The 13,977-nt window shown below is 48.9% G+C and overlaps 1 protein-coding gene across 3 annotated transcripts in view; it reads left to right on the top strand.

Moving 5' to 3' along the window:
* GTF3C3 (general transcription factor IIIC subunit 3) overlaps positions 1 to 13,977 on the top strand; it is a 78,236-nt gene that overhangs the window by 45,235 nt on the left and 19,024 nt on the right. For all 3 annotated transcript variants that reach the window (XM_044268659.1, XM_044268657.1, XM_044268660.1), the window contains exons 12-13: positions 3,523 to 3,725; positions 12,587 to 12,688. In XM_044268659.1, coding sequence (XP_044124594.1) covers positions 3,523 to 3,725; positions 12,587 to 12,688 — 305 coding nt within the window. The remainder of the gene's footprint in view (positions 1 to 3,522; positions 3,726 to 12,586; positions 12,689 to 13,977) is intronic.

Below are 13,977 nucleotides of genomic sequence, written 5' to 3' on the forward strand. Positions count from 1 at the left end.
CAGACCCTGACAGAAATCCGAAGCAATCTCCTAAGATTATGTCTACGGTGGCCAGCAGTACTTGACGTAGGCTTTACCCCCTTCCTTAGGCTGCGTAATCGCACTACTTTTTGATACAGTACTGACCTTATACATTGTCCCCTGCCATAGGTGGACTAAGTACAATAACACTGGTTTCAGTGCTGGATGTATACATTCTCCCTTCTGTAGGTGGCGGAATTGCATCTCCACTGGGTTCAGTACCTGCCGTATTTATTAGCTCCTTCCATAGGTGGCGTGATGACATTCTAACTGGTTACAAGGTGTGCTGTATGCATTACCCCCTTACTCAGGTGCTAATTGCACTCCCATAGGGTACAGGACTCGCCTTGGGCATTAAACCCCCTTCTTAGGTGGGGTATTTTACCTACTACTGGCTTAAGTACTCCGTACGCATTCCACCATCCATAGGTAGGGTAATTGCACCACCATTGGATACGGTCCCACTGTCGCGCTATCCTTCCATAGGCGGAGTGTTGCACATCACTGTGCTTCCTGACTGCCTTACCCCCTTCGCAAGTGATTCACTAGCGAGGAAATAACTGAACATCTTCAGATACAGCAATTCAACTTCGCCACGGCTCTAGGTGCCTTCGCGTGGCAACAGTCGGTACTCGACGGTGCCCGGTACTCTTACTCTAGTGCTATATGAGTGCCGCCAGTGGATACGGTGGCTATTCCTTATTGTGTTCTTTTGGTGCTGGTTTTGGGCATGATTATAACTCCTCTGTCTTCTCAGGGGGTTTACTAGCATAACTTGTGTCCTAGAGACTCCCATCTCCATGGGCCTCCATTGTTCCAGTCGGTCATGATATTGTCCGCATCAGTAGTAGTTTGTACACCAGTGCACATATATGGTGAGTACGTTCCAGCAAGTGCTTCACTGACTGTATTTTCTATTCACCACTCCTTTTCTCTGGGAAAGTGGTTATGCTGGCACTCTGGTAGCAGCTACAGCTTGTTCTCCTCCACAGGTGCAGCCTTTTGCTAATGCTAGAGTTCGTGGTCGCTGCAGTGGGACATCCTCTCAGGTAGGGGCCCTACCCTGGCGCTAGCTTGGCAGTTGCTCCTGTTAAGCGCCGTTCCAGGTAGAGTTTTTAAGGTTGCTCTACTTAAACTGGGGCAGTATGGTACGTGGGTTCTATGGATAGTCTCAGCCCTCCCCCTCAGTTTTGCGCTGACGGGGCAAGTGCTGGCTACTACTGTGGGAGAGGTATTGCGTTACCACTACATACTTGGGTTCTGTCTGTTCAGCTCTTTCGTCAGCTGATGGACTCTAGGACTTCTATCACTGTGTTCGGTGGCCTTTGCGGGTGGGCCCCCTCCTCTGCTGGGGATGGGGCTAGCAATACAGTGTGACTCCCCTTGCCTGGCTTCCTCCTCAGGCAGATTTAGCGCAGCCACTTAATCCTTGGCTACTTCTGTATAGCGCCAGTCTCAGACGGGAAATGGGCTTGGACCTAGCCTATTCTTCCCCTGTCCTTTGCCTCCTCTGGATCATGGTTCATAGACACCCCGCATGCCTTGGTAGTTCCTATGTTACTACCTTCCCTCATCTGCATTTGCACGGGGTGTTCTTTTGGTGGCCTTCCATTCCAGACACACTCCGGTCCCGACTGTGGGCTGTGGTGGCCTCCACATCCCTCCTTCTATGGGGACTCCTTCCATTGGTCTGAGTGTGCTAACTGTATCTACACGAAAGCTCCCCACCTTCTCTCCCGAGCAGAAGTTCTGGAAGCATACGACATAGACGCCCTGACATTTCCTTGTCGGAAGTTCTCCCTCCTTACGTGTCTTTTCTCTCCTACCCAGGGTTCTACGGAGGATCAGATGGAGGGCATTCCGACAAATCCTAGTCGCTCCGGATTGGCCCCCTATTGAAACAGTCATCCTGATGTGGAAAAGGTTTTTCGGCGGACGTCATCCGCACTATGATTCAGGCCGGAAAGCCTGCACTGCCCAGGATCTATTATGGTACCTGGCGGTCCTCCTGGGCTTCTGTGAAAGCCAGGACATTCCCTCACTCCGCTTTTTCTCTCTCCACGGTCCTATCCTTTGTACAATCAGGGTTGGACCTTCGTTTAGCCCTTAGTTTTCTTGATGATTCAGGTGTTGGAGCTTCTATCCTGGGGCAGCTTCCAGCATCCTCTGGTTCCCCTGGTGCCCATGGAAACTTTCCTTCAGGGAGTTGCACATACGGTTCCTCCATACCGTCCTTTACCGCCTTGGGATCTGAATATAGTTCTCTCAGCGTCCCAGTCTTCTCCTTTTGAGCCCTTGGAGAGATCTCTCTCCAGCTCCTGTCCTAGAAGGTAGTTTTTTCTTGTGGCTATCACATCCATCAGACAGGTATCAGAGTTGGGGGTGCTCTCTAGCAGAGAACCCTTCCTGGGTCTTCACAAGGATAAGGCGGTTCTCCGGCCCATTCCTTTTTTTCTCCCGAAGGTGGTCTCTGTCTTCCACATCAATGCAGAAATTGTCCTTCCTTCAATGTCCCTCTCCTTCACTCCCTAGGGAAGGGAGTTAAGTCATTGACGTCAGGGCTCTGATCATTATTGGCAGCCTCCAGTCCCTTCCGGCATACGGAACCCCTTTTTTGTCATCCGAAGGTTCCACCCAAGGGATTGGCGGCCTCCAAGGTGGCAATTGCACGATGGATTCGGTCTGCAAATGCTGTACCATTCCGCACCCGGTGCGAGGTTCCGCCCTTAGGTGTCACGGCTCGCTCCACTGAGTGGTGGGCGCTTCTTGGGCTCTGAGGCATCGCGCTTCTGCTGCACAGTTGTGTAACGCAGCTACTGGTCCTTCTTACACACATTCACTAAACTTTACCAGATGCATTCTTATGCTTCGGCAGATGCTGATTAGCCCACATGGTCTTGCAGGCTGCAGTTTCTTAGATACCAGCAGGGACGCTTGCTTCCATGGGTCTGTGGTTTTTCCCTCTCCGTGAACTGCTCCTGAGCGTCCCACGGTTCCTGTGTCCCCCAATGAATATGGGCGAGAAAAGGAGATTTTTGTATAACTTACCAGTAAAATCTCTCCCTCGCTCTTCATTGGGGGACACAGCACCCACCCAGTATTGTTGTTCAGCCACAGTTGTGGCAGTTGCTGGTTAGAACCCTGTTGGGTTGGTTGGTGTTCCATGTTTTTTCCTGGTTGGCTTGCTTCTCCTACTGCATGTTCACAAACTGAAGCTCTCTCTCCCCAGGCTGGAGGGGGTATAGCTGCCAGGGGAGGGAGGAGCTAACAGCTTTTACTAGTGTCAACTCCTCCTAGAGGACATAGCTATACCCATGGTTCCTGTGTCCCCCAATGAAGAGCGAGAAAGAGATTTTACTGGTAAGTTATACAAAGATCTCCCTTTTATCTCTAGGATCTGTAGTTTATGACTGAGGTTTCTCTGGGTATATTACTGTAGGTGTATCTTCATTTGGAGAATAAGTAGCACCCTACCTGACTTTAATATGCTTCTCCTTATAGATTGTTTAAAAGGTCTGGGTCACATGGCACAAGCTGCAGAGAGTTACTGTAAGGTGGTGGACTTGGCGCCTTTACACTTGGATGCAAGGATCTCCCTGTCTACACTTGAGCAACAACTTGGTCACCCAGAGAAAGCATTGGAGGCATTAGAACCAATGTATGATCCAGATACCTTGGCACAGGATGCAAATGCTGCCCAGCAGGTATAATTTGTCCTCTTTAGAAAGAACGTCCTTTATCCCCTCTTTTTACCATCCGTTTTCCCCCAGACAATCTTTGATTTTAGAAGAGAACAATCTGCGTTGTCTGCCAATCTTGATTGTTAGAATCTCCATCTGCAGACAGTAGTTCTGAGATCTACATTTCATGTATTCATTCAACCTGCCGTTTTTGGTGGGACCAGCCTTCTGACTCCGACATCGGATGATGTCATCAGGGAGGGAAAAGGATCGGCCACTTTGCAACTAATCTTTTTTGTTTTCCAAGGAGATAAGCCTCCATTGGAGATGTCTGTCATGCATATATGCTTGGCTGACCAGAGAAGGTAAGATATTTTAATATTAGTAATGAAAGTACAAAAACACACCCATGAATCAGATACACTCCAATAAAGTAAGGTAAAATAGAAAAGAATAACCCCCCTGTAATATGCAGGAATTAGCTGTGTAACATTTAACACTGTAATCACCTGAAGAGTTTGAACTATTTAAAACTATATAAAAGTATAAAACAAAGAGCACAATCTTGTGCTGTTTAGCTGCCAATGTAGATCCAATATTAGTCCACATCTGCCTGCAATGGGTTCTGTCCTGTATATTCACCATGTAGTGTTTATAATGTTGTTATAAGTTCAATATATAACGCTGCAAGATGAGTTCTTATTATTTGTAGAGCAAATATAATTTTCTTATGAATGCCATTGGGGGACACAGCACCATGGGTTTATGCCCAGCTGACACTAGAAGGAAAAAATGTTGGCTCCTCCCATGTGGGCTGTACCCTCTGCACATGCAGGAGCTCACCATTTTTTTTTTTCTAGTGTCCATAGGAGGCAGACATGACCTGCTTTTTTTCTGCAGGCCTTTCTGCTATTTTGTTGTTTTATTTTTCATCTTGATGTTTTTTCTTCCTTCTGCAGGTTTTTCACCTGCTGCAGGTGGGTGCTCCATCATGTGCTGCCACTTTTGTTGCACCACCTGCATGCAAACTACTTCGGTACCTCGCCAATCACCCAGTCCCCAGTGGCTTGCCAGCATTCCCACAGGTCCCGTGTTGAGTCTGCAGATGGGGAGACCCTGTGGCGCCTGAAGACGACAGAAGGTAAGTACTGTAACACCCCTCCCGGCTGGGTCCCTTTAGGCCAGGGCGTCTATTCCGTCCCTGGAGGACAATCAGCAGCGGAGACAGTTCTTGCGACAGTACGGGTGGCCACAAATACTTTAGTCCCCGGCTTTTGCCGGAAATAGACCTCCAGCCTGCCGGTCGGACTTTCCAGGACCCCGGTTCTGTTCCCTGGGACGTCACGTCTCCCTTGCTGGGATAAGCAACTTTTTTCCTGTTGGGGGGCACGGGCGTTCCCTTCCGTCCACCTGCGACGGGAGGAGCTCCAGCCCGTCCTTTTTTCTCTAATTTAGTCCCCGGCTTTTCGGCCTGCTGGACCGCCTCTTGTCCCACCCCTCTTCCTTCCCGGGCTTTTGCCCAGCTCCTCCTCCTCACATAGGGAGGGGTCTTATGAGGCAGGCAAAGCTCCTATCCTGGTGTGCTTTTCTGAAGGGCGGTATCTTCTGCTGTTTCTGAAGAGGAAGATACTCCATCTTGCTCCAGCCAGTGACCTTTCTTAGCTGCTGCAGCAGATCTTGGGACAGCACCTGGGGCCTAGTAGGATAGCCTCCCCTGGCTAACCCTTTTTTTTTTCTCCTCAAAGTTTTTATTCTCCTGCCAGTATGTCCTCGGCCAGAGAAGAACCACAAACCCGGGTGCCTATTCGGGTAGCTGTTCATTATATGTGCTCCCGATGCAATAAGGCCTTGCCTTCCCCGCAATCTAACTCTCTCTGTGCGCAGTACCTTGACCCCATGCCCTCTTCTGATGCCCTGGCCTCTCCCGTTCCATGGTGCAGTAGCTTGTTCACTTGCCTGCTTAAATTGCGGCAGTTTCAGCCCCACGCAGGGACCATGTTGCTGAAGAGGCACGCCCCCGCTCTGACACCAGGTCCCTTAAAAGACCTTGAGTAGTCTTGGCCCGCGTCCCGCTCATCCTCGGGTCACTGATTAAGAGCAGAGTTCAACATTATCTGCGGCCATGCAGGACCTCGTTAAGACGGTTAGAGACGCTCTCCGAGTGCAGGACTGTCTCCTCTCCTCTACTCGGGAATCTGTGGCCTTCCGCCGTTCCAAACGCTCTGCGTTGGTTTTTCCTAACCACCTGGATCTTGACGCACTCCTGGCCAAGGAGTGGCGTATACCTGATAGGCGTCTGCAGACCTCTAAGGGTTCGGACACTCTTTTTCCTTTCAGTGAGGAGTCCGTTAACCTCTGGTCAGTCCCATCCCAGGTAGACCCTCAGGTGGCCTGCTTAGCTAAGGCCACCACCCTTCCTTTGGCTGACGCGGCTTCCTTGTCGGATCCCGCTGATAAGCAGATTGATTCTTTGGCAAAGTCCATTTTTGTGGCAGCAAGCTCTGCTGTTCAGCCTGCTTTTGCCGCCTCCTGGGTCGCTAAAGCCTCTGTGGTCTGGGCCAAACAACTCATCCGTTCCCTGCCAGATTCTGCTCAAGGGGAGGTTTCCGTTCTTGCCTCTCAGCTTCTCCAGGCATCCCGGTACCAATGTGATACCTCCCTGGAATCTGCTCGCCGATCTAGCAGGGCGGCTGTTAATTCTGTTGGCATCCGCCGTACGGTCTGGCTCCGTACATGGGCGGCAGATGCGGCCTCCAAAAAGGCGGGCATCTCTCTCCTCTTTCAGGGCGAAATTTTTTTGGGGAAGCGCTTGGGGGGACTTATTTCTGAAGCCACTGGAGGAAAAATCTCCCTCCTCCCCCAAAGCTGCCGACGCCTTCCCTTGGCGGCTTCGCGGTCCAAAATTTTTTGTTCCTTTCGGTACTCCTCCTCCCGCTTGGAAAAAAGGTCGGTGGTGCCTTCCTTCAAAGCCAGGCCCGCCTGGCAGTCTCTCCCCAAGCCTTCCAAACCCCAGTCTGCAAAAACCTCTTCTGCATGACTGCTCTTTGCCATGGGTGGGGGGCCGCTTGCTCGCCTTTCAGGAGATTTGGCACGCAAGCATGGACGACGCATGGGTTATGAAGGTCGTTTCCTCCGGCTTCAAGATAGTTTTTCATGTCTTCTCCCGCAAAGGCGGCAGTTTTTTCCAGGCCATTCATTCTCTTCAATCCCCCGGAGTAATCGTTCCAGTACCTGATTTGGAACGCTTCCAGGGATTTTACTCAAATCTCTTCACGGTTCCCAAGAAGGACTGATCCCTCCGCCCTATCCTGGATCTGAAGGTGCTCAACACCGACACTTCCGCATGGTCGCTCAGGTCAGTGATTGCCTCCCTGGAGGAGGGCGAGTTTCTGTCGTCCATCGACATACAGGCTGCATACCTTCACGTCCCCGTAGCCTATCAGCGGTTCCTTCGTTTCGCGGTAGGTTCTCTGCATTTCCAGTTTGTGGCTCTACCCTTCGGTTTAGCGTCCACCCCAAAGGCCTTCACGAAGGTCCTGGCTCCCCTTTATCGCTTTCCTCTGTACTCGTGGAGTGGCGGTGATTCCCTACCTGGACGACCTGCTGGTCAAGGCTCCGTCCCTGGAGGACAACCTCGCCAGCCTCCATAGCTCCCTGTCTGTCCTGTCCCAGTTCAGGTGGTTGGTAAACTATCCCAAGTCCTCTCTGGTTTCCCGCCAGAGAATGGATTTCCTGGGCATGATCTTCGACACTCGCCTCGTTCGAGTGTTCCTTCCCCAGGACAAGGTAATGTTTCTCCGGGCTGGAGTGGCTTGCCTTTGCAAGCCGTCCCCCCTACCTCTCTGGACGTGCATGCTGGTTTTCTGCCGGATGGTTGCCTCTTTTCGAGGCGATTCCCTTTGCGCAATTCCACTCCTGGCCTCTTCAACTGGCGATCCGCAGAGTCTCTGAACTGGCTGCGCTCTCTTGCAGGTCCCCGTTCCTGGTGTTCCATCAGGACATGGTCATTCTGCGTCCAGTCCCTTCCCTTCTCCCTAAGGTGGTATCCCCATTCCACATTAATAAGGCGATTGTTCTTCCATCCTTCTGCCCTAACCCCTCTCATCCTAGAGAGCGTTTTCTCCACCGCTTGGACGCTGTTAGAGCTCTTCGCCTGTACCTTCAGTTGACAGAGTCCTTCCGCCAGTCGGACTCCCTCTTTGTAGTCCCTGAGGGGCCCTCGTAAGGGCCTGCAAGTTTCCAAGGCTACCATATTTCGTTGGATTCAGTCGGCTGTCAAGGAGGCCTATGTGGCAAAGGGTAGTGTTCCTCCCTTTCGTTTGACCGCTCACTCCACTAGGGCGGTCTGGGCTTCTTGGGTGGTTCGACATCAGGCCTGCAAGGCCGCCACCTGGGTTTCTGTCCATACGTTTTCGAATTTCTACCACATCCACTCCTTGGCCTCTGCTGATGCCAGTCTAGGTCGCAGGGTTTTGCAAGCAGCTGTGAGTTAGATTCTTTGCATGGCTGTTTATGCCCTCCCTCGTGGACTGCTTTGGGACATCCCATGGTGTTGTGTCCCCCAATGCCATTCACGAGAAAACTGGATTTTTGTACTCACTGTAAAATCCTTTTCTCATAAGATGCATTGGGGGACACAGATCCTACCCTCGTGGATCGTTTTGAGTTATGGTCCTCTGGTTTAGGACTTGTTGGCTTCTAATCTCTTTCAGTTGTGCTCCTACTGCTTTTTTACCTACTGGTTTGCTCCAGCATGTGCAGAGGGTATAGCCCAGATGGGTGGAGCCAATACTTTTTTCTTTCTAGTGTTAGCCTCCTAGTGGCAGCTGGGCATGTACGCATGGTGCTATGTCCCCCAATGTATCCTATGAGAAAGGGATTTTACGGTGAGTACAAAAATCCAGTTATTACCACAGGGTGGCAGCAAAGACCAGAACAGGACACGTATTGGGTACTGTATCCCAACTAGTTCCAGATATGTTCAGAAGGTATACACGTATAGCAGCAAGATTATAACTGTACGTTCCATCAATTATCTTCATATAGTTTTCTCTGTGTGCTCCAATATGCTTAATCTTGGTCAATAGTAAAATGCTGCTGCTTTGGTTAATGCAGTTATCAGATACTGCTACTTTCTTGCCCATATTCATTGGAGGACACAGGAACCGTGGGTATAGCTATGTCCTCTAGGAGGCTTTGACACTAGTAAAAGCTGTTAGCTCCTCTCCTGGAGGGAGAGCTTCAGTTTTTTCTAGTGTCAATAGGAGGCAAGACCTCCTATTGGAAGATGTTTTTTTTTTTTTTTTTTTTTTTTAGTTTATTTTCCTTCTTTTCAGGTGGGAAACAGTGGTCGTCGCCTCGCCTCCCTGTTCTCCCGGGGAAGCACGCCAGCGTTGGTTCGCCATGCTGCCTCCTCCCCCACAAGAAGACAAGATGGACCAGGGCCGCCTCCCTCCCTGCATCCCGCCAGCAGAAGGGTCACCTAGGTCTGCTAAAGAGAAGACCCTCCCGCCGCCAGACTCCTGCCACTCCGGTGCCAGCTACTGAGGAGGTGACCCTGCTGGAAAAGGTGACCTTGCGGGTCCACTTAGGGAGGGTAAAGAGAAGAGGATGAAGATGAGGTGAGTAAACGGGATTAGCTAAGTATCCCTCCCTCCTTCCCTCCCTCTTTGGCAGTTGTTCCTAGGAATTGGGCACCGGAAAACAGGCACCTGCTTTTATTAGGTAGAACCAGACTCCCTCTTGCTTCCCTTTGGGCCGACGGCTCGCGGGCACTAGGGGGTCAATGGCATCCGGGCAGTCGCTGCCTCCCACTCCGGGAAGCCATGAGCAGGGCTTATTTCTGGTGAGCACGCTGCCCTCGGCACCCAGCCGGTCCGACCCATGGCTACCACCCTTTCTGGTGCTGGCACCAGAAGTGCCGCTCCGGAGTGGTTTAACGCCCGAGCGATGCCAGCCGCCGCAGCATTCCGGCCCGCGCTGTTCCGTGGGATCAGTGGAGCAAAAGGGACGGGACTAAGTAGGAACAGAGTGTACTGCACAGTAAGAGAGCTCCCCGGCATGCGCTCTTGCTCGGAGTCCCTCTGCCCCCCCCGGCCGGCCGTGCGCAACAAGTTTGGACCCGACCACCCCCGCTGCGAACCGGGAGCATGCACCGGCGGACAAACAGGGAAGGGAGCCGGAGGAGGCTCCCCCCCTATATATTATCGTTGGTGTCAGGGCACTAGGGGGTTAATAACAGTCCTGGCAGGGGTGGGGGTACGCTCTGGCACGAATTCTTCTCACCACCACCACCCCCCCTTCCCCTCCGCCTACGCACTCCACTGGACGGACCTCTAGTTCCCACTCCACCCTCTGGGTAGTTTGGTTGATGTATTCTCACTGGCGTGGCCTACAACTGCCATGGGCAAGCTTCTAAAAGGAATAACTGCGGGCTAGAGCAGCACCTCTGCACCCCCATCTTCCTCCCTAGGGTCTGGCTCAGAGACATCCTCCATCCCTGGAGAGATTCAGTCCGAGGGGGGAGGGAATCAGTAATTCGGGCTCTCACTCGAATCTGTTGCAATCTTCAAGATTGCGTCTACAGTAGCCAACAGTCCTTGTCGTCTGCATTACCGCCTCCCTCAGGCGGCGTATTTGCACTACTGCTGCATAGAATGCTTACCTTAGGCATTATAGGAGAACTAGCTGCTAGAGCGCTGTTTCAGTGACGCCAGTAGGCGTTTCCTCTTCCTTAGGGGACGGAATTGCATTCCACTGGGTACAGTATGTATTGTATGCATTAAGTGGCGTTATGGCATTATCACCGGTTACAGCGTTTACAGTAGGCGTTACCCCTTCCTTGGTGGAGTAATTGCACTCACAGGGTACTGGATTCGCCATACGCATTGCCCTTCCATAAACGGCGTAATCTCTCTACTGTTGCATTCTGTTCCTGCCGTAAGCATGACCACTTCCGCTGGCAGCACTTGTTGTATGCATCACCCCTTCCATAGGTGGAGTAATAGCACTACTGCGGATACAGTACTTGCCTTATATTCTGCCCCCTGCGGTAGGTGGACTAAGTACAGTTACACTGGTTTTAGTGCCGGACGGATGCATCCCCCCTTCAGTAGGTGGCGGCATTGCATCTCCACTGGGGTCTGTACCTGCCGTATGCATTAGCCTTCTACCATCTCCGTGCTTCCTGTTGCATTTCCCCTTCCACGAGTGATCCGCCTACAGGGGAATACCTAAGCATCTTGGATCGCTGCAGTTCAACCACGCCGCGGTTCCTCCGTACCATCCTACTTTACCACTTGGGATCTGAGTCTAGTCCTCTCAGCGCTCCAGACTTTCCCTGGAGCCCTTGTGGAAGATTTTTTTCTTCGACTCCTGTCCTGGAAGGTAGTTTTTCTAGTCGCATGTAGTTTTTCTGAAACATGTATGCTGAAATACAACCCCGGACTGTCCCTGCTAATCAACAAAAGTAGCAGTATCTGATTACTGCATTAACCAAAGCAGCAGCATTTTACTATTGTCCAAGATTAAGCATATTGAGCACACAGAGATAACTATATGAAGATAATTGATGGAACTTACCTTTATAACCTTGCTGCTATAAGTGTATACCTTCTGAACATATTGGGAGCAAGTTGGGATACAGTACCCACTACGTGTCCTGTTCTGGTCTTTGCTGCCACCCTGTGGTAATAATTATATTTGCTCTACAAATAATAACTCCTCTTGCAGTGTTATACGGTATATTGAACTTATGGCAACATTATAAACACAACATGGACACTACATATACAGGACAGAACCCATTGCAGACAGATGTGGACTAATATTGGATCTACATTGGCAGCTAAACAGCACAAGATTGTGCTCTTTGTTTTATACTTTTATATCGTTTTAAATAGTTCAAACTCTTTAGGTGATTACAGTGTTAAATGTTACACAGCTAATTCCTGCATATTACAGGGGGGTTATTCTTTTCTATTTTACCTTACTTTATTGGAGTGTATCTGATTCATGGGTGTGTTTTTGTACTTTTATTACTGATATTAAAATATATATATATATATATATATATAATGCCAGAAATAGGACAGTACTCCAAGACTTGAAAAAACTGTGTCTTTATTCACCTATGTGAAGCATGTGAAACATGTTTTTGATCTGTATGTTCATTGGTCACCTGATTATTTGAGTGCTATTTAAGGTAGGCACAAGCTTGTATTTCTTTGCTTGAGAAAGGCTCAGTTGTGAGCTGAAACGTCGCTACTGCTTCACATAGGTGAATAAAGACACCGTTTTTTCAAGTCTTGGAGTGCTGTTCTATTTCTGGCATGATATATATATATATATATATATATATATATATATATATATATATATCTATATATATATCCCTTTGCGTGACCCCCAGATTCAGAGTGGCGGTCTCCATATCAATACTTTTTGTACATTTCTTCTGATTGGGTGGATCAGATACGACTTAGAGCACCTATTTCCAGTCACTGAACAGGTGAGCCACTATACAATTTTTGCAGCTGTATAAACTTGTATTTATAGGACATTCTTCCATCAAGCACTGTTTTTCAGCCTTACATGTCATATTCTTACTTTATTTTTGACATATTTAAGTTTAGATTTATTTAGGAATCTGGTCTATGGGGAGGTTAGTTAGTTAAAGATAGAAATACTGCAAAAGAATAATTTAAAAAAAGTCCTCTGAATTGCCTCCCAGCAGTGTTATAGCAGTAGTGTTACTTTTCATTTTCTTTGTGTTAAATAGCTAGCAACTTCATGTCCATGTTTGTGCAGATGTTTATCACATGGTTGGTATATCAAAGTAGATATATACATATTGAAAAGGTTTTCTCTTGATTATTGGCTTCTAGGAACTGAAACTATTGCTTCACCGGTCAACCCTACTTTACTCTCAAGGAAAAATGTTCGACTATGTGGACACTTTACTTACAATGCTCGCCATGTTACTAAAAGTAAGTACTAGTTGTAAGTTGTCTTAAAGAGGACCCAAAACTTAGAGCTTTTGTCACCATGATGAACCCTATTAAACCAGGCATTCAGACTGGTGGGGTTGATCATGGTGACTAAAATGAGCCTCTTTTCTCTGCAATCAGTATTGCAGAGAAAACTTTTAGTTTTATCGAAGTGAGGTGCTCGGAGCACCAAGGGTCTGGTCTAGCTCCTTGGAGAACTGCTTCACCTCCAACCCTCCCTGTTGCACTTCCTTTCCATGTGGGATTGACATGTCCAGGCTTCCTCCATGCTACAATGTCTGGCCCTGAAATCTTGCACATTTACTGTTGCAGCAAAGATCTGAGCAGTCACCCGGCTCCACTCAGGTTTTTACTGCACATGGCGCTGATACTGGGCGGTGTATTGGCAACATTTTAAAACCAGGCATTGGAGCAGTGAGGATGTATGGCTCTGTAAAGCAATGCTCCGAGGGTTTAGGCCAACTAAAAGTAAGACTCTCTGCATCAGTAATACTGATTGCAAAGAAAAGGGGCTCACTTTAGTCGTCATGATCAACCCTACCAGGCAGTATGCCTGGTTTAGGTTTAATGCAGTTGATCATGGTAACAGATGCTCTGTAAAAATGACCATTTATTACAAGAATTTGTCAGATTATCAGTTAGGGCAGCAAACATCGCTAGATAATTAAGAGAACACTAAACACAGAAAATGGGCAAAAATCAATGTTCTACTGGAAAATGAAGAACAAAGAGACCTGGAAATTAATTACAGCTGAGATTAACAAAGTAAAAACTGCTATTGGTGCTTGGTCAATGGTCACACAATCAAGATGGTGCACCCTTTATTTTGGGTTCTGCAGCAGAGGTATACAGTCAGGTCCATAAATATTGGGACATCGACACAATTCTAAAATTTTTGGCTCTATACACCACCACAATGGATTTGAAATGAAACGAACAAGATGTGCTTTAACTGCAGACTGTCAGCTTTAATTTGACGATATTTACATCCAAATCTGGTGAATGGTGTACTGGTAGTGTCATGGCGTGGGCATGTATGGCTGCCAATCCATTGTGGTAGTGTATAGAGCCAGAAATTTTAGAATTCTGGATGGAGGAGAGATTTTGCGATCAAGCTAGCCATGGGAACTATTGGACAACTTGAAAAGGATGGTGTGTAGTGCGGGCAGTGTGTGGACGGGATTTCTCTTGTTGGAACATCACGTCTCCTCTGGACATACCAAGGCTGGTCAACATACCTTCACAAATACCATGACACCTGGTGTTGG

The sequence above is a fragment of the Bufo gargarizans genome, chromosome 9 (genome assembly GCF_014858855.1).
Source record: "Bufo gargarizans isolate SCDJY-AF-19 chromosome 9, ASM1485885v1, whole genome shotgun sequence".
Taxonomy (NCBI): Eukaryota; Metazoa; Chordata; class Amphibia; order Anura; family Bufonidae; genus Bufo; species Bufo gargarizans.